At 40.9% G+C, this 25188-nt stretch overlaps 1 protein-coding gene across 13 annotated transcripts in view; it reads right to left on the bottom strand.

Moving 5' to 3' along the window:
• Positions 1–25188, bottom strand: part of LOC107996637 (uncharacterized) — a 300698-nt gene that overhangs the window by 163370 nt on the left and 112140 nt on the right. For 6 of the 13 annotated variants that reach the window (XM_062071011.1, XM_062071010.1, XM_062071012.1 and 3 more), the window contains one exon: positions 23207–24292. In XM_062071011.1, the coding sequence (XP_061926995.1) occupies positions 23207–23339 (133 nt within the window). In that variant the 5' untranslated portion in view covers positions 23340–24292. Of the gene's footprint in view, positions 1–7220; positions 9408–23206; positions 24293–25188 lie in introns of those variants that run through there. The other 7 variants (XM_062071015.1, XM_062071014.1, XM_062071005.1 and 4 more) reach the window with 6 other exon arrangements.

The following is a 25188-nucleotide window of genomic DNA, read 5'->3' as shown; positions in this document are numbered from 1 at the left end:
CCTCTCGATTTATAACGATACTGAGCGAGATATTATTGCGTTTACTGTCTTCTCTTTCCTCCTTCTTCTTCTTCTTCTTCTTCTTCTCATTCCCACTTTCTATCTTTTTGTCCAAACTCGTCACGGAATCAATAGAATATTTTATAATTAAAATCGCGAACGGTGGATGTAATGAATAAGCACACGAGATTTTTTTTTTACGGAGAATTTAAATTTAGCAGGGCGAGAATTAGCGGCAGAAAGTTAACCGGGTCAACAGTTCACTCTCTCTCTTTCTCTGTCTCTCTTTCTCTCTTTCTGAAATCGTGTTAAAAAATTCATTAACCGAACGCAGGCGCAAGTTTCCTGTCGCGAGTATTTCGGGATCCTAGATCGATTTATTCCAGGGTTTCTGGGGACGGGGGCAAGATTGGAAAGGGGACACAAGTATTTTCGGACAACCACCGGTGGTAACATCTGAGAAACTAAATTAATCCGTGAACTTCTCTGACTTTCTTCGGGATTTATAAATATTTAATTTTCCCCTACTTTGTGCTTCAAGTAGAAACTTTAATGGGCAGGGAGGGGGCGGTTTACTTTTGAATATAAGAAATATAAAATTCGTTGATTAAACTATAATTATTGTATTAAAACACGAAATTCGTTTCAACGTAATAAAACAGTTTAAAATTGGACGTATAATTGTCCCAGTAATTTTCAATTACTCATCATATCGTAACAGTTGATGTTTTTCTTATTTTTTTTTTTTTTAATATTCTCTTATTTTACACGAGAATTTTATCTTAACATTCTTCTGTCTTTTATCTTTAACTTCTCAATTCGACGCAATGTTTATACATTTTTAATTTTATTCATATGTTTAATCATTAAGTTAATTCCTCGTATGGAATATCTCACTGTAAAAAAGAAGAAAGTTTTTGAAAAAGAAATATATTCAGAATCATCGATTGCATGTACGAGTAATACGAATAAAACTCCAACAATCTTGTCGAGAACGTTTTCATTCAAAATGTACAAGAATATCTCGGCAATGAACACGTATTCAACGAACTGAAGACTCGCGAAGATGAAGTTACCCTCGAGACATTCTCCGATGAAAAATGGAATTAAAACACCAATATTTGTTCTTTTTTAGAAAAGTGTGCCTCGAATATAAGAGCGTGTCCTCTACGAGGCTTCGAAGGAATCGAATATTTTCTCGTATTTTCCATTTCCATCCGGCATATCCAATTCCAATTTTTTCTCTACCCAAATCGTTCCATTTCGAAACACCGGTAAGTGGCGATCTCCTGGCAGGAAAAGTGACAGCAATCATGGTCGCATTAGCCGCATATCTCTGAAAGAGATGCTGTCACTCGTGTTTCGAGTGAATTTTACGAATCTCTAAAATTCTACAGATAAATGCGAAACGATGATTGAAAAATTTGATTGAAAATTTCATAGACTGTATTTGAAAAAAAATATATATAATTTATTCGTAAAATTTTTAAAGATGATTGGAAATAATATAGATTAGAAGCATGTTAGAAAAATCGATCCGAGAATTGTGAAATCCAGCCAGTCGAACAAAATCCAACGAACGCAGGCTGGGCGCGATAAAGGCTCCAATGATTTGGTGGATTCTGGTAATTGGAAGGTACGAGGGATCTTAGAATGGAAGAAATCAGAAGGAAATCGGCATAAATTAGCTTCGTCGAATCTCACCGTTCCTGGATCTCCCAATAATTGGCTTAGCCAAGGAGTTTCGGTTAGACAATAGCGCGAGAGAAAAGGAGAGAGAAAGAGAGAGAGACAGAGAGTAAGAGAGAAAGGCGGTCGGATTCCCCGCTGTGAAACTTTAACGTCGTCGCGAGCTCATTCGCATTCATTGGTTTCCAATTAATTTCCACAAAGCGGTCGAGTTATGAAGCCGCTAATTGTGGCTCGATCCAGGTCGATCCACAGGGATCCCAGATGTTACGTTACGATCTATCGTATTCCTTTCTTATCAAAAAAAAAAAAAAAAAAAGAAGAAACCTTAACCATCCTTCTCTCCTCACTTTGTAATAAAGTAGGTTCGCGAATTCAATTCGTGGCAGCTGCAGATATCGGGTTTATATCGAGCGAAAAAGTACCAACTTGGAAGATAACTGGATTCGGTGTTCGCTGGCGAGTTGTGCTTCGGGAAAGGAAACTTCTATCGAATATCGAAGAGTTTTTCAAAGTTGATTCGTAAATAAATGCGTGAATGGTGGTATTATTTTCTTCTTACGGCGTTCTTCTATCGTTGCCTCGAATTTCAACGAGCACGACTCGAATCTTTTCTAGTAGGCTGGTGAAAGAATCTCTAGTTTATTCATACTCTATTGAAAATGAATCGATGCTAGGATTCGAACTACGTGTTCTCTCGCACGAGGAATACACTACTGTTACGTTGAACGTAGTTTCATTTATATAATAAATTAATACATCGCGATCTGTATCTATCCTCGAAGGAAACCAATGTCAAGGAAACCGATATATAAACGATAAAGTTTATTCATAATACCTCAGCAAATCAATTCTAATCCTGAACCAGTTGAAACAGAAAACCAAATCCTCCCTAAACATCGCCACTTCGACCTCCTAAACTCCTTTAACACCGCGATTCTACGTTCAATTCGAGGAGCCACAGGTTAAATCCTTCCTTAAACTGAATATCAAGAAACTCTAAGGTTCAATCTTAGCGAAACTGAAAGGAGCTCATCCACCTATTCCACCATATTCGAAATTGTAAACCTATCCTCTGCGTTCATAGATCGATATATTTTCCACGAGGAACCGTTCCGTTCATCTGTATTTTGCGGGACAGTTATCCCCCGCCTCCGCAACCAATCCCCTGGGATTAACGGACATTATACCGAGTTTGCAAGTTGATCGAGCGGATCCTCGGGCTTGCGGGGGGGAGGAGGGCGTTCCAGGATCCACGTTCAGGATGTTTCGCGCATATTGACCATCAGAAATTGCTGCCGCTTTGTTTGAGCAGATGTTGCGAGGATAATATGAATCCTGAGTGTTCCCACTCGCGGTGGCCGAGCATCACAACTGTCCTTTCCTGCAAACTTACAGGCCTCGAAACCAGGTTCGAGGCACAGTCTCGCTCAAAAGGAATTTCGAGTGGAAAAGGAGGCCGAGGATCGCGTCCCTTATTCATTCGTGGATGGAAAATCAGTTGAATTTTCGAAAACTTTTTAGGGAAAACTTTTTTGTTTATAAAAAAGAAAGTTGAAAAAATGGAAAGAAATTTTTGTCGTTTCGTTGTCATCAAAGAGTAAGGAGAATCATAGTCGCTCGATTATGTCAATCAGATAGAGTTGAAAAAGTGACTAATTAATAATTTCGAATAAAGTTATTTCAAATAATTATTTATCAAAATACTTGAATAACATTTATTCGAAGCTATTATAATCGATCCTCTCTTCGTATAATTATTCGCGATTATTATTATATTTTGAACGATAAATTATTGAACTAACTTATCGAAGTAAGAACTTTATTCGTAACTTCGACTATTAAATTTTGCCCATCACTGGTTGCCGAGATATAAGGATTCAAAGATCCATAACGCTTACGATAGAGTCCATCGCTTGTTCCAACTTTGGAACAGATCGATAAGATGAGCGAGAGATGATGTAAATAAACGAATTAAAGAAATTTTTATTAATTTTAATAAGAATGTAAAAGAAATGAAATGAAAGATCAGAAAATTTTATTTTAATAATATCTCGACGATAAAATCCGACTGGAATAAATAGAAAGCGTATTAAACAGTCTGTGCACAAGCGTGCGAAATTTTCGTAGAATTGCAGCAGAATTCGCGTTATTAATCTGAAACGGTGAAGGTGCCGGTTTTCAGCGGAAGTCAAGTCTTTTTTCGGTCGAAATAGACGCGTGCTCGTCGAGGATACGTCAAAATAGAATGTGAATTTACCAGCGGAAAGGAAACACGTTTGGTTTAGAGAATTTGGACGAAACGAGAAGAGTCAACCGCGGAAGAGACACCTACGAATATTTCATCGTTGGGGCTCGCGATATTCCTCCACTCTCGTTATTAATGCCAATCAAATTATTGCGTGTAACTATGATAATATGAAGCACGGAAAAGATTCAAATGGAAAATCCTATTATTCTTCATGTATATTCTACGAGTAGAACATTTATAATATATCTCAAAAAATTCACAGAATATATATATTCATAAATTTCACGAATCGTGAAGAAACGAAAATTAAAAGTAACAAATTCACTTTTTAATTTTCCCTTTCAATCACGAATTAAAATTACATCGATCCCGTTCAACGAATAATTTCTCAGCAAAAACTTCTATTCCAATTGTCACGATTCACGATTCTCGTCGCCAATTATTCGAATGATCACGAAGAATGTAAATTTCGAAACAGGAAGAGGAGGACGATCGATCGGATCGATTCCAAATTGTTAGACTCCAGTAGCGTAAATTTTCGATTAAAACTCGAGCCGAGGCGCGAATAAAGAGCGTGCTAAATAAACTAATAAAAATGATCCGATGATCTGTGGAAAGATCGATCGAGAAAGGTGTCGAAATCGGATCGATCGAAATTGATTTCGGAGGGAAGAAAGATAAAGGAGACGAGGTAAAAATTTCTGTTTCGTGGTTTCGTGTGCGTACAACAAACAAGCGAAAAAGTTCACAAACTGAACGGTGCAAAACTGGTGGCCGTTTCGTCGCGGTAAACACATTTTTCCCTCCGTCAAAGTTGACCGGTGGTTTATATAGTTGAACCGAAGCGACCAGCTGAAACGGGGAATCGATTGAAAATAGGGACGTGCCCGCGACATTGATTTCACTCGATGCGATGCTTCACTTGAATCGACTATGATGGATAAAACAACGTGTTTGAGACGTAAAATATTTTTTCGTTGCTTTTTTTGCTCGTTTTCATATGAAAAAAAAAAAAAAAAAGAAAAAGAAAGAAATTTCGAATCGATCCAAATGATTCGGAAAGAATCCATCGAGCTTTGATGAGATTTCGATTTTCTTTTGATCGGGGATGGATGAAATTTTGACGATTGAAGTTAGAAATAAAGTTAGTTCTCTTAAAAATAAGTTTACTATTCAAAGTAAATCCACGAAAAGCGGTTTTTAAGGTAACTTTATTTTAGGTGGTTAATTTTTTAATCCCTAATCCCTCTGTTTTCGATCGAACCAATTTTAACTTTTCCTCGAGGTTTTAAAAGCGAAAGGAACGTCGAAACAATCAGTGAAATATTCGAAATTAAAATTTCTAATAATATCCGTACGATACAAGAGAAAAATATACATGTATATTTTTAGACACGAGGTTTTAAAAAGTAACAAACTGTCCTCGTATTATTTCGTCAAAACGAATTGCCGTTGCGAAACTTTGCGTTATTAAAACTCTTTTCCCGATCGAGGGAAACAAAACAATAAGAGAAGTGGGGGAAAAATGAAATAACCCCGTGACAAGGTTCGATAATTCAATCATTCAAGCCACGCGACAAACGACCGATAAAATTATCCAATCAATCTCGGTTAAACGGCTCTTTGTCCGCCCTCTGCCTCCGCGCGAATAACGTAGAAATTAATTTTTGCATTTCGAAAAATCGATATTCGATTAACGGCGATAACTCGCGCGATCCAGCCACGTTTCACGATCGCCGTTTAAAAACCGCCACGCGTTTTCAGACACAACGCCGATTTCCGCGGAAATCGAGTTTCAACTTATAGTTATCGCCGCGCCAGGATTATGCTGTTTATTTTGCAGCTGATGCGCAAACGTTGGAATTCAGAGGGATATTCAACTCGCACGGGGGTTGTTGCAGCAACCGGATCAAGCATTAAGTACAATCCCTGCCCCCCAACTGTCCACCGCGTTTAATAACCAGGATTTTTATTTTCACGTCTATGAAAAGGAAAATCTTCCACGAACGTGGTTTCGTTTTATATTCCCATTGAAATGGTAATTTTCGCGGCTTTTGTCCTTGCGAAACATCCCCGGATATCTATAAGGAAGGAATTATTAAAAACAATCGAAAGAGGAAAATCTATTTAAGCGGAGAAATTTCGAAGCTTATCAAAGGTACGATAATTACGATTTACGATCGCAACACATCACGAGCATTTACGTCTCCAACCGAAGTTTGAAGACACAGCCTCTCCGTCTGATTGCCTTCCCTACAAACCTTCTGTATACCCTCGAGTTTCAGCGATTTCGCATCTTTCATGTCCCATCAAATTCAGGGGCGTAAGTTTCATCCGGCCTGGATGAAAATCCTCTTTGGGAATTGTCTACCTTGTTTGAAGATTGTTTAACCGACACAGCTAACCTGTCGAGCCTGGAGTTGTGTATCGCGAGTTGGCAAATAAATCACGCACAGTCCCCCGCACTTTGTCCCGATTATTCCGATTATTCGCCATTCTATACTTATTCGCCGATGTGTGTCCACGGTGAAATTTCAAATGAGATCAATGCGTTCAACACGAAGAATTCTTCTGTTGTTGAACGCGTCGGTTACAACAACAATCGAGCGAGGAACAGAGGGCACGTTTTATTAAAAGGAAATTCCTCCGTGGAACAAAGGAGGGGGGAAGGGGCTGGCCGATTGGTGTATACACACGCGACGATTCGTATTCAAGGTACGTCGACGGGGCCACGTTCCATCGTGGTGGAATAATAAATTATTGACAGAATTCTACCATTCTACGGCGGAGAATTATGCATGCAAATAAGGCATGGGGTTGGGACGTGAGCGTCATTCCACCGCTCGAGCCGCGGAAGCGATTAAAAACTTTGACTGCCAACTTGGACTATAAAGTCCAAGAGGGAAACTCTGAAAGGTCGATCGAGAGGTCGAAGGAAACTGCTAATTATCAATCCGACCCCCCTCGATATTGAAAAACTGTTCGATAATCATTTCGCGCCGCCTTCCCTTTTTCGTTCTATTCCATTGAATCTTTTCATTCAGCACTCGAGGATATTAGCTTCTCGTATCTAATTGAGAGACACCGTTTTTTCGCTTAACCATCCTCCGTTCAATAATTAATCACGATTCGATAGATTTTTCAGGTATATATTTTAATCACAATAACTTTTATATACCTAGCTTTTTTTGAATAATTTTTCTAAAAGTCAGGAAGAAAAAACTCTGTAAAGAAAAGAAATTTCTGTAAAGAAAAAAAAAAAGAAAAATACATTTCTTACCGTCTTCCGATCAATCGACCGTCGTCGACACTTTCACTTCCCTCTCTCTCTCTCTCTCGTCGTCGCCGCTTTCACGCGCGCCGAAAAAGCTTTTCGAGGAAGCATTCGTGGCTGGAAAGAGCACTTAGGACGAGTCGTGGCTCGATAACAGATGATGGCTCCACGCCGAAATCGTCCTCGCCGACACACGCCTCCAACCCTTTCCTCCGCACTCGACTTGCGGCGCGACGAGACGCGAAGTGGCCATCCGTGTTGCGCTTCCATTCTATATTTCTTTCCGATGAAAGGGAGAAATGGAGTGGGTCCAGACGGAGGAGAAAGGAACGGCCGAAAGCTTTGAAGACTCGGCCGCGTTGAAAAGCTGTCTCAAAGAGGCTACCTTGCTCGTGCCTCCCCTCCCCGGGATCTTTGCTTCTTTCTCCGTTTTCATCGTATCAGAACAGAACAAAAGCACGCGAGTAAACAGCGTGCCATGGCACGTTGATTGCCCATTCTTGGAAACAACTTCATCGTTGCGGAAGAAAAAGAAAAAAAAATAACCGCGGATGATGGACTACATGGATCGTCGATTTGGATGATGTCCGTGCGGAAGAAAAGAAAAACGTACGTGCGTTGTTCTTTTTTTATAGCGCAATGATTAGAAAATTACTATATTTCACGATACAATTTCGCGTGCAATTGGAAAAGTTTGTTTCAACCTTCGTTTACTACCTTTAAAATTAATAATTACGATTGTCAAGATTAAAATAGATAAGATAAACGTAGCTCCGTTGATCAAAGTTGATAATCGTTAATTAAAAATTCAATAAATGTATTTCCTATTTCCTTTATTCCTCGATTCCATGATTAAAGCAATTAATTCCCTTTCCTCGAAAGGGGAAAAGATAAAAAAAAAACATCCAGCCGGCAAAAATGGCGGCGTCGAAACGGCGGCTTTCCGGAAATAAACGGGATTCTCTCAACGAGAACGTGTTTATCCTAAATTGTTTTCTTTATTTCCACTCTCGCGAAAGGAGACAATGCGATGCGCCGCGCTCGCTGAAATGGTAATAACGTGTTTCCCTCCCAGCCGCGATACGCTCAAGCATTCAACTGTCCGCGAGAAACCACTTCCGGAACAAATCTGCATAATTATGCGTCTCTCAACTTCGCCGCCTCGCTTCTCATTATAAACGGGGCTTTTTCAAGTATGCGAAAATTGACTTTCGAAAACAGCTTCGGCTTCATCGAGGATCTCGTTCTTGCCTCGCTTCGAACCGAAAGAGATCGTCCTGTTCAACGATCAATCGAGCTTTCGAAGATTCATTTGGAAAGAAGATCCAAATCTGTCGTGAGATTGAAGTTAAGATTTGTTACTGAAACGTTTGTAAAGATGATGAAGAAAGATCACACGAAAGAGAATTACATCTTTACGATACCAATCTCGTTTACATTGTATTAAATTTCAGTCACGCAATTGTTAGGATTTTGGCTCGAGCTAGATTTAATAGGAATTTTATTTTGTCATTATACCGAAAGCTTCATCAAAACTTGACACGATATAATCGGAAATTTTGAGAAATAAAATTTGGATCACGAAGGTCTCAAATTTTTTAGATCAAACAGTGTCTTTCTTCGAAATATCGTGTTGGGAATCCATTTTAAACTGTATCCATTCCATTACTGACCACAGCGATTGTCGATATCGGTTAAACGACAAATAACAAATAGAAAAAAGGAAGAAAGAGAGAAATGGAAAGGAAAAAAAATCAGAAATCCAATCCATTGTTCAAAGGAAAATTGAACACATGTTAATTCCACGCTTTTGTTCGATCGCTCGTAAAGGAATCCGGGAACTCGATACAACCGAGAAAGAGAATCATCACGGTGAAAAAGACTACGCTTTTTTTTTTCCACGCTACCATTCCCTACGCCTCCGACGAGTCTGCGACGAGCGCAAGGAAAGAATTTTCAGATAGGAACGAGGCGATCAAAGGGATATTTCGAGTCGGTTTTCGCAGCGGGACAAAAGCACTGGTAACGATCGCGACTTCCGGGAGAAAAAAGAAAAGACAACTTTATTAGTTTTATATCCGCTTTGTCTCTCGTTCTATACCGCCTTTTCAGACCCCTGATTTTCTTTCTTTTTTTTTTTTTTTATTTCGTTACGCGATATTCCGAGCAGCATGGAAGGACGATAATCCTTCGACTCTCTCGGCGTTGAATTAATATCGCGCGATGGTGCCTGATAATGGATTATTCGATTTCGAAATTATGCTCGATATATTTATTAGCAAGTGCGTTAATTTCAACATACTCTAATGATTCTTCGACCGTGTGATCATAAATCAATAAATCCGTGCCGAGCATTTAATTTCAATATTCCATCTACACACTTTTCTTTCTCTATCGCGGGAATATCAAACAATGGCCAAATACAAATTGTATCGCGCCACTGCGTTATTAAATATCAATTTATTCGTATGTTACAAATTGATTGTCCGAAAAGTGGTCAGATTTGCTCCACGTATTCGCGAAACTGAAATTAGAGTTATCAGGAGACGTGAAAGTGACGCCTACTTACATCGTAATACATTTCCACGAATTTAACTCGTCCCTGTAAAATATTTATCTGCTTCAAACAGATGGCTGAGACAAAAGATGGGATAAGAATTTAAGGATCCGATGAATTGCTATCGGTTGGAAAAATTCCTTCGGTGTTTGCGCAGGATCCACGTATCTGGAACCGAAGTAAGATGAGGAAAGTTGGAAAAGAAGGGAGAACAAGCACGGTTAATGATTACAGAGGAACGTATTCTGAAAAGTTATTCGGAAGAGCTCGAGAGAAAAGGGTCAAAGGATTTCTCCGCCCGTTGAGAAATTTTCATTCGGACGGACAGTCGTTAGAGGATTCTCGACGCATTGCTCCCCCGATATTTTCTTTCCCCCTGCTCCAAGAAATTTCCTTTCGGATCTCATCTGTGGACTCTTGGCTGCGCGATCATCCACCATCCACTGGGCCAAGGTAAATTTGTCGAAACGATGCCCGACATCTCCTTTTCCCTTCTCCGCGAGAAAACATTCCTCCCCGTTTAATCGACGAATCTAAGTTTACGAAGCCATCTCGCTCTCGCGGGAGATCGTTGGATATTACTCGACGGATGAAACTGTTATCCCTTCCAAAAATCGTGATCTTCGTTACTCCGAAATGGTAGCGTGTTTTCGCGCCATTTTGATTGACTTGAGAATCCATGTTCGCGTGATGATGAAGAAGGAGAGGATATTTAATGGTGAGCAACACGATTCTGAAGAAAATTAAATGCGCGAAATGCAAAAGATATACGGAAAATTCTTTTTCATCCTTCACGTTTTTTGAAAAAGATTACGACGAACCGTCATAGAAATCAGTTACATTGAACGCGTTGATGTAAATTTCCATTGAAAGATACGGACGAGTGAATTGTCTCACTAAATTATTAACTTTTACTTAAATTTTTTTAAAAAAACATGTCTGCGATATTTAGAAAAATTGCTTTTCCTTCCGATGAAAACTTATTATTCGAAGAAACAAGAATTTGTAAGATCGTACAATTTCATCAAACGAACTGACGTCGATTCTCTTGATCGAAAATCGAGCCTCGAATGTGATACCGATGATTGCGAAACCTGTTCGTAAACGGTTTCATCGAGCGGCTACTTATCTCTGCGCATCGATAAAACGGTTGCTCGGTTGCATCTCGGTGAATTGTTTTGCAACTCGAGCATAAACCTTGATTAAAACAGATTAAACTTTTTTCGACGTCTACCCTTTGCAACTGAGGCGGGACATTGCGTTTAACGGTAGAATGCTTCGGAGATCCGTTTCAAACGGATATGAAATTTGAAGAGAAAATCGAGGAGAAGAATTTACACGCGACTCTCTTGAAAGACGCAAGATATCTGATCGATTAAGGAATTGATCCAATTGCATGTATATACTTGAACAGCTTCGATAATCATCAGTTTCTATATGTTTAGAAAAATATGTGTTCGTGGGCAGACATTGATTTATAGATTTCTTCAGTTTTGAAGTTACAACAATGAAATGGAAAAGAAAAATACTTAATTAAATTCTATCTGTTTTTATTTTACTCAAAAAAGACTCTTCTGTTCATGTTTCATTCAACTGTACAATTTTAGCTGAAGATTATAAATTGTATACAGAGATTTGTAATGAAATGGGGGAAGAAGAAAGAGATAGGGAAATTAAAAAGAAAAAAAGAAAAAGGGAGAAGATATTTCTGAATCTTCAATTTCATCTTTAGTATACTATTCAACTCAAGGGTTTATAAAGATATCTCTCAGATAAATTTAATTTTATATAATAAACAACATTAAATAATCACGAGAATACCTATCCTCTTAACCTCTTTACTTAATCATCAAATACACAAAGAAATCTCTTACGTTAACACATACTATCCATGCTTCCAAAACTAACATAATATAATTTATTCTCTGCTTCCATCTATTTTCCATATAACTTATTCCATAAAACGAATCATCGCGTAAGAACGAAAAAATGTTATTCGAGACAAGTTCATCGATCGTGTGGAAAATTCATTAAAGGATCGCAGTTCTCTTCGGTGACGAGGAGGAGGAGGAGGAGAAAAATGAGCGAAAGATAGAAGAGGAGGAGCGGCAGTTTGCCGAGAGGACGAAGCGAAATTTCGAACGGTGCTTCTGTTTGCAGTGAAGATTAAGGCTCGCGAAAGTTCTCGTCTCTTCGAGAACTTCGTTGGTCGTCGATGCTTTCGCAAAAATCGTTTGCCCTGCGAATAAACACGAAGCGTGTATATATTTGCCACGTGAAATACGGTATATCCTCGCGGACCACGAGGTCTCACGTGGTCGAGGAAAAACGAGTAATCTCGTCTCTGGTTCCCGTTGTTTGGATCAAGAGGTGACGATAACAAAGGACGTTGTTGTGTTTCGAGATTTCATCGAATTTATTTCTTTTTCGATCTGACCAAGGAACACGTATAACGAAATATGCTCGTACAGAAATTCATAACAATCTTTGTTTATCGATGCGCGATGCGCCTGTTTCAATACCGGATGAATAAGTTTCGAACGAGCTCGTTAATTGAACAGTTTATAATAATCGAAACTTATCAGAACTCGCAGCCTTCTGTTACGTTACATTGAAAGGAATCGTGTAGTGGAGATCGTCGAATTGAATGTTATTGGATACTTTTGTTTATTAGCAGGAATCTGAATGGAAGTTTCAAATTATTGAAGAATTAATTAATTCCGGGCGAATTTGAAGCGAGCTTAATTAGAACAATTCGAAATGAATAATGATGTTTCAGCCGGGTATCCAAGCAATACGCGAAATATTTTCAATTATCGCCTCTTTTCCGATCGCCTGAATTTTTTCGATATATAATTTCCACCGTGCGATATTATTATCCTTTATAATTATCGCCGACTCGAGTTAAATCAGCCACAAATCGCGAAACATCCGTTAATTATATATAAGTTCTTTATTCGAAACGCAAACTATATGGATTTATAGTTAGATTTAATAATTAGAAATTGATCGTGGATTATCCTTCGATTTCGATTTTCTTTCCTTTTCTTTTTCCTCCCCCTATTCCCTCCACTTTGAATATCATGTTCAAGAAGAACTTGCACGCTTTTACAGTGGTTATATAAAATTCAAATTGAACGATGCAAATGCGTCGCTAAAATTAAATCGGGGGATGGGTCTTTTTAAACGACGCAACAATAAACGGTGAAATTTATGCTTTAATCTACGCGCAGCCTGTGTGTGATCTTTTCTCCTTATTACAACAAGATCTCGATCTTGCCGTAATGAAGGTACGAACGACAGCTCATTTTAATAAGAAACTATATTTTAAGACCTCGACCCCGTCACGTTGTTAAACGTTCGCTTTTACACGCGATTGCGAGGCCAAAATTGAAACATAACCTTGCTTCAAACCTTCCCTCTCCTCCCCAAACTCTCTGCTTTCTCTCTATCCTTACCTGAATCCCCAGTCTCACGGTTCACCGCTTCGTTGCGTGTTCCATGATACGCGGTGACGTCGGTTAATTTTCATTAAACAAGTGGATTATGTTTGTTAGTACGCTGGTTGAGCCACTGTCGAACGAAATGATACGGAGCGTGTACTAATTGCAATCCGAATCCCATCTTCTTGCACCCCTCCTACTTACAACCCTCTCGAGTTTATTTATCCTGTAGAAATTCATACAGTTCCGTGAAATAAGATAATTGCTCGCTATTCAACCGCGAAGCATCACCAGCTTAACACCTCTCGCTCCTTTTCCTCGTCAATTTGAAAATTAATCCTTAATCAATTAACCAAGCAAACGGATTCTCTCAATCCATTCCAACGCAACGACGAAATCGTCATCGTTTAATCCCCCCTTCTGGCTCTAATTGGGCTAAGCGTCGCGCGTTCCCATCGTTTGCTGGGCGCAGAGTGCGAACGTTGGAGGAAGGCGCGCATTCACTCGGTCGAGGGCAGTTTCCGGAGATTTCGAACAATATCGCGACACGGAAACTTGGACGAGTTGCTATAGAGCGAGCATACGACGAGGATAGGCGCGTGTGGTGGCGATTGGAATCGCGGGAAGCGGACGAGGAGACGGGGAGAGGCCAATTGTATCGCCCTCGCCAATTCCACGAACCCGTGACTAATTGTCCGTTGGCCGAATTGAGCCGTCTATCGAACGATGACGAGCGCTCGAAATTGTGCGCCTCTTCACGCGCCTAATTTTCTCCCTTTCTCGTTTTTCTCCTTTTTTTTCTCTGACGACTATTCAACGTCGACGGAGAAGGAAATGTTGGGGTTATTATTGTCGATGTTCCGTTTAGATTACGAATCGTTGATTCGTTGCAATGCATATATATCCTCTTTCCCTCTCTTTCCCTTTATCTCTTTCGCTCTGTATTCCTTTCAAGAACTTTTCTTAAGAGTGAAAATTTCGGAATAATTAGATCCAATGAATCATCGGCAGGACTTTCTCACGATGCTTGCAATAGAACTTAACCTTCAAAAAAACAAAAGAAAAAGAATAAATTCCTATGCGAACAGAAAATTGAGAAACGAAGCAAGGAATGTAGAGAGGCAGGAGGTTAACGTTAAATGGGATTAAGGGAGGGGGATTAACGAAACGTGAACAATGGACCGCGTAAATAGTTGATTGGATAACGCCGGGACGGCGATTAAGCACGATTTATTATAAGGCGTAAAGCTCTTGGCAAGCAACACCGTGGGACGAGACAAACTGAGTATGTGTGTGTGTGTGTGTGCCCCCACCTCGTATAATTGCTCGCGTTATCTGCGACCTATTATCGTCGCGGGCGGTAATTAACATCGATAAACAAATTAGCGCGACTAATAGGACGACTAAAGGTTAATTGAATGGTGCAATTTCTTCGTCTTCGGGAAACGAGGATGATTTGTTAATTGGGAGAGAAGGGGGGTGCATACTCGTTATTGGATTGGCCGGCCAGATATTATATTTCGGAGATAATTTCACCGCTATCGAGGGAGTGGAATGATAACGAAATTACAATGATTACCATATGGTAATGCGATTCGCCCAAGGACTGGCGCCACTCACGTGGCAAATTATCGTGTTCTCTAATCCACGCCCTATGTCGACCTATCTACTTTACATACATATATATGTGTGTATATATATATATATATCGTTGTGTAGAGAAGAGATATGTAGCGTGACTGATTTGAAAAAAAAAAGATTCTAATTTCTTTTTGTAATTTCTTTTGGACTTGTTTCATAACCGTTTGAAATTGAAAGTGGCTCCGTGAAAATGTTGGTGTTAAGGAGAGGTAAAATGTTGGAATGGGTTGATAGCGTCTACTTGTTCAGTTACAGTTTATCGCGCGTTCTTGCGTTTATCCAGTTTTTTTTTCTAGTTGTCGGAAAGGCAAGGATTACGCTAACGCAAAACGTGATGGCATTTCATTAACGCGGCGACATCTCCCAAGAAGTTTAGTTTATCACCTCTCGAGCCGGGATAGACGCGTCATAAACCGAAATTCTTGGAATACCGAATTCTCTCGACTCCAATTTACCACGTGCAATACGTTACACTTCTAGTTTCGAGAATTCTGGCCATTTCTCCCCTGGAAATACCTAATCCGACGCATAGAATTTAGAAGAAATTCCGTTCTATCCCATTCTAGTTTCAAACTCCTTTCTAAATTATTTAACGATAAATTTCATTTATCTCTAATATTTCCCTTCCCTGCAGCATTCACAAACGCTCAGTGTATACATTTTAACGCGTTTCCAACGTAGACACGACATTCTACTTTACAATTCCGCGATATCATTGGGACTGAAACAAGGTTTAAAACCTTTTAAATTGAACGGATCGGTAACAAGCTCAGTCAACTCGATAAAATTGTCTCTAAATCGACGAAACTCTTGCAACCGTCTCAAGCGTGTACAAACAAATCGTTCCCTCGTTCACCATCCTCCTCTCGTAATTCCCTAATTTGTCGTCGGACAAATTAGAACCGCAAAACAACGCGGTCGGAGCATCTCCCGTTGCATCTGGCGGCCGTTAATTCCCGCTTAAGGAGCAACGCAAGCTTCGACCTTGCTGTTTTCCTGATCTGCCTGGTTGAATTTCAAAAGGAGAACCCTTTCTGCGTGCAACGTTCTTTCGTGGCTCGAGCTATCGGCCAAAAAATCCTAACAATCGGTTGCTTCATTGCTTCATTCGTGGAAGAGGGAGCGAGAGAAAAAAGGGATAAAGAGAGGAGAAAGGGTAGGGACGAAGGTAGGGCGAGAGTGTTGGCCTAGGAGACAAATTGTCGAACAGTGGTTGCGGTGGAACGTACACATGTTCGCCTCGAAGTTAGGTTACATTTAGAAAACAGGATTACAGTTCGCTTCATGGAATCTCGTCCAAGCCATTGAAACTACACTGCACACACATACACACACACAGGTGGCTTCTCAACGTGGTTCGTCCGCTTTGTTTTCGCTGGTCGTTTCGGCACGAGCGTGGTCCCCAACTTCGCGCCGGACACCAAAATCGTCGAAGCCAACCTTGTTGTTGGTGGCTCCTTTCTGTTTCTAGCCTTTTGTCTCGTAGCGCGAGAAGATTAGACGGTTAAATGGGAAGGAAAATTCGGGAGATAGCGAAAAGTGCTGAGTCTTTGACGTATTGAAAGTGTACGCGAATTGGAATTGATTCTCTACTTTTGATGATTTTTGTACTCGATGCCGTTTCACGATTCGAATTGGAAACAATGTGTCTGTAGAATCATCCGTAGAATAAATCGATGAGTTGTTATTTGTAGGTGGATAAGAGGAGTAAAATAATAAGAAAGTGAATACGGAAGCCATTTGATCGATCGAAAAAATGAACCTGCTTATATTCGAGAGATATTTTCACGACGAATATCCAATTTATCGTTTCGTATTCGCGCGAGTTCACCAGAGATAACAACGACGTATAGTTTCCTTTCAAATTTGCGAGCACATTTCATCACGAATACAGGGAATTGTTGGGTCGGAATTGTTTATGGAAGAAAGGCGATCATCAATATTGGATGCCTGTATGTGCAGACACGCGGTAGAATACAGAGAAAGAGAGAGAGAGAGAGAAAGGGACACCGTTTCTCTTTTCCATCCGTATGCAGTAGACCATCGTGCCCTTTCTTTGAAAAAGCAAATAGGATCGCGTTATATTTGCTCGTCTACACCCGACATTTTCTCCATCGCAAACTTTTCTCAATATAATATAACTCTTTGCGTTCCCTCTACCTCTGATTTTAAATTACATTTTGAATAAGTTCCCTTGTTGGTTCGTTGTAATTCTTGTTTTAAAAGGAACGATACAACGATCCATGTTCTCTTCTCCCTTCTCATTCGAGCGAATTTTCATACGGCAGAAAAATCGAAGACCTCCAAAGGATTACGAGAATCTCAAATCAAACGTTTTCTTGTTCGGTATAATTTTTGTTAAAAAAGAAAACGATCCGAACGAATAGAATAATCGAGGAATTTTCATACGACATAAAAATCGACGGTCCCCAAAGAACTACAAGGATCGAATCAAACATTAATCCAATCCTGGGATTCTTTTCCTTCCTATCTAATATTCGAAGGTCATCATCTCTCGAGCCACCCTTTTTTAATCAAGAATAAAATATACGTTCGACCCACGTGTAATCCGCAACAGGCGTTATAATAAAAATAAAATAAATAAGCCTCGGCTCGAGGTTGGTCGAGTGGGGTGTAATTAATTCGTCTCACGATCCAGTATCAGCAGTGGAACTCGTTAATGAAACAATGTAATGAAACTCGTGAACGGATCAAAGTTTGGTCCGTGAGGAAAATTCGATACCCCGTATAGAAACCGCAAAAAGAGGAACGGAGTGCGAGAGTGGTAGAGGAAAGGCCACTTAACCTAGGAAAAGGATGGTTAGAAAAGCGTGACGAAAGAGGGCCGTTCAGTTTCGTAAGAACTTACGAGCAACCCAAAATGGCCGCAACATTCGACCCTCGTCCGAACGAGCTGACTCTTGTTCCTGCTTTACGATCTGCTCTACAACAAATTTTTCTTTTCTTTTCCTTTCTTCTTTTTTTTCACAACCTGGTTCTTCATTTACCAGCGAAAAGTTTCCACTCCGACGCCAAGTGAACACCAATTCGTTGTTCGACTCGACTTTTCCAAATTTTCTCTCTTTCCATCATTCATTTTTCTTTCGTCCTCTCTTCCTTGAGAGAAACGAAGGACGACAATCGGAGAGAAGAGTCGACGTGATGCGACCTAGACTGCAGGTCGAATTTCATTTCGGTATCCTGCCGACTTTCGCCAACTCGGCCAAGCGAGCGTTTCGCAAGCGCGCGATCGATCGGCTTGGTAACGCGAGCCAACCAGAGGCGGGATAATTTAAATGCGAATGTTTGCGAAGAAAACGTTTCCCGAGGAAATCATATTCTTTTGGAGCAACGAGGAAAGGGAAGGAAAGGGAGGGGGTTCGAGGTTTTCGATGATGGAAAAATATTTATAGTTTGCGAAGAGGAATGGTATTTTAGATTTCATATCGCAGTGTAAACAGGGAAGAGGTTGATAATATTTGGATCTCGCGTCGATACGAATTTCAACTTCGAAGCGTATTTTTAACGACAATCTTGTGAACGACGAAATTTTTAATCTTCTGTCGTTTCGTATCTTCAAATTACGAATCGTTAAAAAAAAAAAGAATTATCCAAACGAATTAATCGTTATTACAATTAAGTCCGCATAAATAAAGTAAGCCTAAACAATTATCGTTGACAGTTAATGGTTGAACGCTTAACGGACCTAATAGGAAAGCGGCGAAAGAGGAGGGTAGTCTCGTAATTAATTAAAAACATTTAAGGTAAACCCCCTCGAGCCAAGGCTCGATACCGACACCCGAGAACGTCTTCCTCCTGTTATAACTTCCCCCTTCCACCTTCCCTTCACCTTATCTTCTTCTTCTTCTTCTTCTTCCTCTTCTCGCCCTCTTTCTCCGCCACGAGCCGCGCGTATTAGTTGGTCTCTTCGTCGAGATGCGCGCGCGCGAATTATTAGAACGACTCTCCATCTCTATCTCGGCAGCCACCCTTGTTACCCTCCCCATTCCACCCGTTAATTAGAGTACAGTCTGCTACTGACGACAACCAACTGCAAAGGAGAGTCTTCAGCAACACGCCCTTTCCTAACACTCCACCACTTCGTCCCCTCTCCAAGCCTCCCTTCCCACTCTCCTCCTCCCTCCCCCTCCACAGTTGATCCACGCGATGCTTGCGGCTTGAATTATTCCACCGAATTCCCCACACGACCCGTGAGTGGCCTTTAAGAGATGGAGCGTGGAATGGCCGGGTCGGGGGTCATCCCCGAATTACCCTCCAACAACCGCCGACAAGTTTCCCCGTATATGGGCGGTGGGGGTGGAAAGATATGCTTATTCCGGACGGAAGGAATATGCGATTCGCTGGGGTGTGAGATGGTTGGAAGGATTTTATGGTTGAACGAACGAAAGGATGATAAAGAAGGAGGAGGAGGATGTGTGGAGGTATTGAAAGTGGGAATGAGAGCTAATCGGTGTGGAAAGTGTGTCAAAGAAGAAAGAAAAGAGGACAAATCCTGACGAAAGTTGATCCTTAGGTATGTCTGATCGTAGATGTAGTTAAACTACTCGTATCGCTTTGGTCACGCACTTTTTTATCGTACGATAAATTTTATAAATATTAATATTCGAGTTAAAAAGAAGAATTTTTTATTGCAAGTTAAGGGATTTATTTAAAAAATAATTCCACTTAAAAGAGAAACAAACTTGGAAAAAAGAAATTGATAACATCGTATTTATGTTATATCATCCCTTCACCTTTACAACTTTTCCACGAAACATTTTTTCAACGGACGAATTTCAGCAGTTTATTATTTGAAGTCGTGAGAGATGGGCAAAATTCAAACGGTTAAAGTTAAGAATAAAGTTAGCTGAATAAGTAGTTTATTATTCAAAGCATGGAATAACCGCGGTTAACCTGGGGTTATACGGAGGAGCAACCAACCGCGGTGGCCAACGAATAAATGCTATCCCACCATTTTAAACAAAGTTATTAACTATTCAAAGTTCAACTTTCAACTCTATTCACAAATTTTAACTAATTAATCTTTCAGCTTATCAACGCCCAATCCTCGAAGTCCTCGTGTTTCACGTCGTAGTCGTGTAATTCTGTTTTAATCGAATAGCACGAGTGATTAAACCGCGGCGAATCATCGCGAGGCTTCGTATCGGAGTAGTAATCGTAGATGTATCCGCGTGAAATCTACCTCGTTCAGTTTTAGAATTGATTTCGAACGTATCTTTTCGGGGAATCGGTCGAGTGATTACTTTTCAATCGGATCTACGTGGATCGAATGACGGCCGGGACGCGCTAACTCGGCCCCAATCATCGTGAAAGATACCGTCTCCAGAGCGGTGATAATTCGATCCTCGCGTGACGCATTGTTATCGATCGAAAGGATCAACCGATCTCTATAAACCTTAATGGAAAAGAATCGCCCGTGTTCGCGCGTTTTAATAAATGGACCGAGTTTCCATTCCGTTCCCTTTCAAACCGGCAAGATCCAATCTGAACGCGTGAAAGGAAATCTAAATATTTCATAAAACGGTATTCCCCCGGCGGAAAATACGAGCAATTTTGCCGAACTCTGTTTCAAGTTATATTCTCCGTTTTTTCTTTTTTTTTTTCAGTTCTTTTTTCTTTTTGGAAAAGAAGAACAATTTCGATGAATTTTCGATCCCCTTCTTCCTTTCTTTTTTCTTTCGGCCGCTCGATGATGCGAGAATTAAAAGAGGAGACGGGTGGAATGGTTATTATGGCTTATTGAATATTTAAATTAGCGTAGGATAAATTTCGCGTCCAATCGGAACTGAATTTACTTGGAAAGATGCTTTATCGATCCATTGAAATTAATTTCACCCGTTATCGAATAACTTTGCACCGGATTACGCTTTTATAACGATTAATACTTTAGTTACCGCGCGACAGAGTGGCGAAAATTCGGGAATTATGCTGTTCGATTCTTAATTGAAAACGTATGCTCGTTTCGATGGAAATGAAAAGAATAACTCGATTAATCGATCGAAATCATCACGAACGTCGCACGGATGAATTGTTACCTAAATTAACGATTCGTTCATTCGAACCATCCCGTTCGACGCGTTTAAATAAAACACAACTTGTGCGAATCATCCTTTAACATCGTTCAGGAATAAAAGTAATCGTCTCGCAAAGAAACGCGTCGCGCGAATATCTGGAAAACTATGGTCGAGTCACATTTCCAATTCACGAACGGGTGATGGATACGACGGAGAGATCCGGTCGAAATATTCGCCAACTGAATCGAATTTCTATCGTCACGGATGGATGAAAAACGTGGGCAGGAATTTCATTAGCGAGGCGAGATGTGTTAGGTGGGCACGTCTGGAAAGATGACGCTCGATCGTTCGCTCGAGAAGCCGGGGAAAAACGGATCGAGGTTGGATTGATCGTCGTCCACACTTGACCCGAATCGCCTGATTAAAACACGGCACGGCTCGCTGATTTTCCTATTTGTCACGTGTCGTCGCGATCGAGTCGCGAGACTCGGTGTTATCGGTGTTATTAGCAGTCGGAGTCGGTCCACGGTAATCCGAAATCCATCGGCGCCGTTGCAAATCATCCCTCCGCATAGCGTTACGACTTTTTCTTCCATCCCTCCATCCTCGTCGCGACACAAACTCGACGCCCTCCCCCTCGTTAATTGTACTCGTTTGTACAAGTTCCACTGGTGCTGCTGCTACTGCAACTTTGCGCTTGCTCTGCGAGTTAATTGACGCGATCAATCCGAAGCTTTCCGACGAAACGGTTGTTCTACGCTTGATTGGCGAACTTCGATGGAAAAGACGAAGAGAGAGTCGGATTGGTGAACGGGTTGAATCGAACGTTTTGTCTTGCGTGTATCGAGAAAATATTTTCATTCGTTCTTCGTATGAGACCACGTTGGACAACGTATAAATCTTCCAATAACTTTGAATAACAATCCTCACGATTAGTGGCTACTGGATTTTATTATTTTTTCGGGACGAATCTGAGACTTGCGATTTCGAGAGATGCCGTATTTCTAAAAATTGTTTCCTTCGCACCATCTACGAATCATAAATCTACGAATAACTGAAAATTGCAATTCTCCTTGCTTCGTACTTTCGTCGTTTGTCACGACGACGAAGGAACGAAAATCGGTCGGTTTTCACGACTCGTGAAAATATGTAAACGCGTCGATACGGTTATTTGTAAGTCAAGCAGGTGCTAGACGGGTGCAATGTCGTTTCGAGATCAATCGCGGCCGAGGAGAAATTGCTCGCGCGTGAGAAACGCGTCCCTCTCACTCTTCCCCCTCCGTGGAATATGAATCGGTTGGCACAGGCTATGAATGAACGACGTTACTCGATGTGTTTCACGATGAGACCGGTTTACACAGGTGGATGGAGAATCTTCCACCTTTCTCTCCCCTCCTTATTTTTCATGGACCTTAAACGCCCTCGAGATTGCCGCTATCACCAATTAGACGACGTGCGCAGCGTCGGCAACTAGAGTACAGATGAAATTTAGCGCGACTCTAGTTAACGAGTGGTTAATTCGACTGGTTTACGAGAGTCGTGGGACGCGAGGAGTAAAAATTACGTCGAACTCGGGCAGGGTTTGAAATTCCCGAATAAAAAATTTCTTCGTTGTATTTTTTTTTATACGGGAGAAGGAAAGAGTAGAGAGGAAACTTGTTTTGAAAAATGATTCGAGCACGATTGATGAAATCCCCTGATTTAATCATGTTATAGCAATTTTTTTATTATTTAAATTTTGAATCGTTTTAATGAAAATTCTAATTCTAGAGCTTCGCCGTTGCGTACTTCTTTTAATTTTTTATTCCCGCCTCTTTACATTTCCCTCCCCTCCCCTTTCATCACCGCGTTAACTCGAAAAAAATATATGAGTCCCTTTAATTAGAAATGAAAATTGATTTAAACGAGATTTTAATAGAAAATGGTAATTATCCACGTGTCAAGTTTCAAACAATTTTCGTTCCCACTTTTATGAATCTTTTCTTTGAAGTAGGCGCTCGTGCTTTGGATGGAGCACCCGCGTTTCACGAACCCATACTTTTATTCATATACATCTAAATGAATTTTTTAATGAACAATGAAACATTGCCGTGTGACGGAAGGGCAAGTTAAAGCGCAAGTTAATTACGAACACTAATAAAGTCAATTTTACTCTTTCCCTCCCCTCCTCTCCCCATCCTCCCTTCTCCCCCCCGATAATCGAGAGATGCAATAAGCAATAAAGAACGCTCCATCCAATTTCATCGAACGCGTTCACGCGATTTATGATATACGACTTTACGAAAGATTAGAGAAAAGAAGGGAAAAGATACTCACTGTAGGTGCCCACGTAGATCGGCGTCCATGTGACCTGGGAATCGACGAGAGTCGTAGCAACGAACAGAACAGCGGCGAACCATACACTCAAACGTGTCGCACTCATCTCACTAACAGCCCCGACAATCGCCATTTCCCACGTTTTCAATCAGTCCTCTGCCTTAATATCATCTTCACCCATCGTCTTCCCCGGCGCTCCTCTCCCCTTCTATCGCGCACCGATCCGCCGTGTCTTCGATTTTATTTCTATCTCTTCTATAAAAAAGAAAAAAAAAAAGAAAGAAATAAGAAAGAAAAACTATCATCCATCAAACTTTCAACCCACTTGTACTTCACTTTTATGACGCGACTTTAAATTCGATCTTTTTTTTCCCTCTCTTGTTTCGAAAACTCAACTTTTCCAACTGTCCGTCCCCTCCCTCCCCCGTTCCACCCTGCTAGAGCAATTTCGTCTCGAATGCATTAAATTTATTTTTTATATATATATATATACGATAAAATAAGATGGAACGAATATTGAACGGGTCGAATCGTTTTGCGAGCAATTAGCCCAGCGAGAAGTAATCTAAACTCGTGGCGATTTCACACAGGCACGGAGGGGTTAATGATCCGTGAACCGGGGCATCTGTTTTCGCGGATTTCGACGTTCGCGGTTAAATTGTCCGTGGTATTATCGGCTTTTAAATTAGAGAAACTTTTGAATTAGCGCCACTTTATACCCGCCTGTTCCTGTTTTTCACGAACGGCGAAGAAGTTCGCGACCCGAGTCACTTTTCATCGCTGCAGAATCTTCATTTCCGCGCCAGTTTTTGATTTGCACCGGGTGTCTCTGTGTTCTCGCTATCTCCACCCCTTTTCTTTCTTTTTTCTTTTCGTTTCATACGCGTGCACGATCAACGTGAATGAGAAATCCGCGAGCTCTCGGCACCAGTGACGCCTTCACAAAGGCGTGTCACGATCCGATGTTTCTGCGCGAACACCTCTGCGCTTCGACCTCGGTTCAATCCGTGATTTTCGTTCGAGAAACGTCCTCCGTGGGGCCTTTTGTCCGTGCTCTTGTTACCTTCGCTGCACAGATCGAGGGCTCTGTAACAAAGCAGAAACGCGAACCATTAGAGATACACCGTGGAGATCGACCGTTCGAATGTTCGAAGAAACATTTTTCTCGTCTCGCTATTTTCCCAAACTAAAAAAAATAAAGCAAGATTCGTGTCATTTCTTCTTTCTAACGCTCGGGTTTTTAATTTGATCAATATAACTTTCGTATAAAAAAAATATCGAGAAAATATCTCTCTCGAAAGGGTTAAACTTCAAGAAAGTTAATATATATAGAGAGAACGATACACTAATTTCCAAGACTCCCTTTCGACAATCCTTCTTAATTCGCATGACGGCGAGCATCTCGTCTCCGGCATCAACATTTTCCATCGATGGAGAGCTCACGGAGCTCGTTACCGCAGCGCGTCGGATTCGAATGGAACGCTCGTCTCCGCTGCGACATCATCCCAACCCCCCGCCCCCGGTAATGAGGGGAATCCGTACAAAACATGCCGAATACTCGACGTGATCCCCGCGTCGCGAATCATCCACGTCCGCGTTTTCATCCCATGGAAAATGTCGTCAATGTCTCGTTAGCGTGTCTTCCAGCTGGAAGCAACGCGTAAGGTATTGTCGATATCTCGTGTACGGGGGCCAGGTGACCGTGATGTCTGAGGGATCAGACGAGGAGCATCTCTCTGTAACGAGAGCTCGGAGCGTGTACCAGTTCCGTAGAGGTTCGTAATACGACAAGCCAGCAGGGCGAAGCTACTGGTTTTGTTATCGTTATTTACTCGTTATATCTACGCTTTCGAGTCATACTGCGCCGGCTCATCGGATACGAGAGATGCAGAACAATTTCTGAGGAGTTCCATTCTCCATAAAATATCGCGTTGGATAAAATTTGATATTACTTGGGCTGAGGAAATAAGGAGAAAAATTAA

Source organism: Apis cerana, linkage group LG2 (assembly GCF_029169275.1).
Source record: "Apis cerana isolate GH-2021 linkage group LG2, AcerK_1.0, whole genome shotgun sequence".
Lineage (NCBI taxonomy): Eukaryota > Metazoa > Arthropoda > Insecta > Hymenoptera > Apidae > Apis > Apis cerana.
This window is presented reverse-complemented; position numbering and strand designations above follow the sequence as displayed.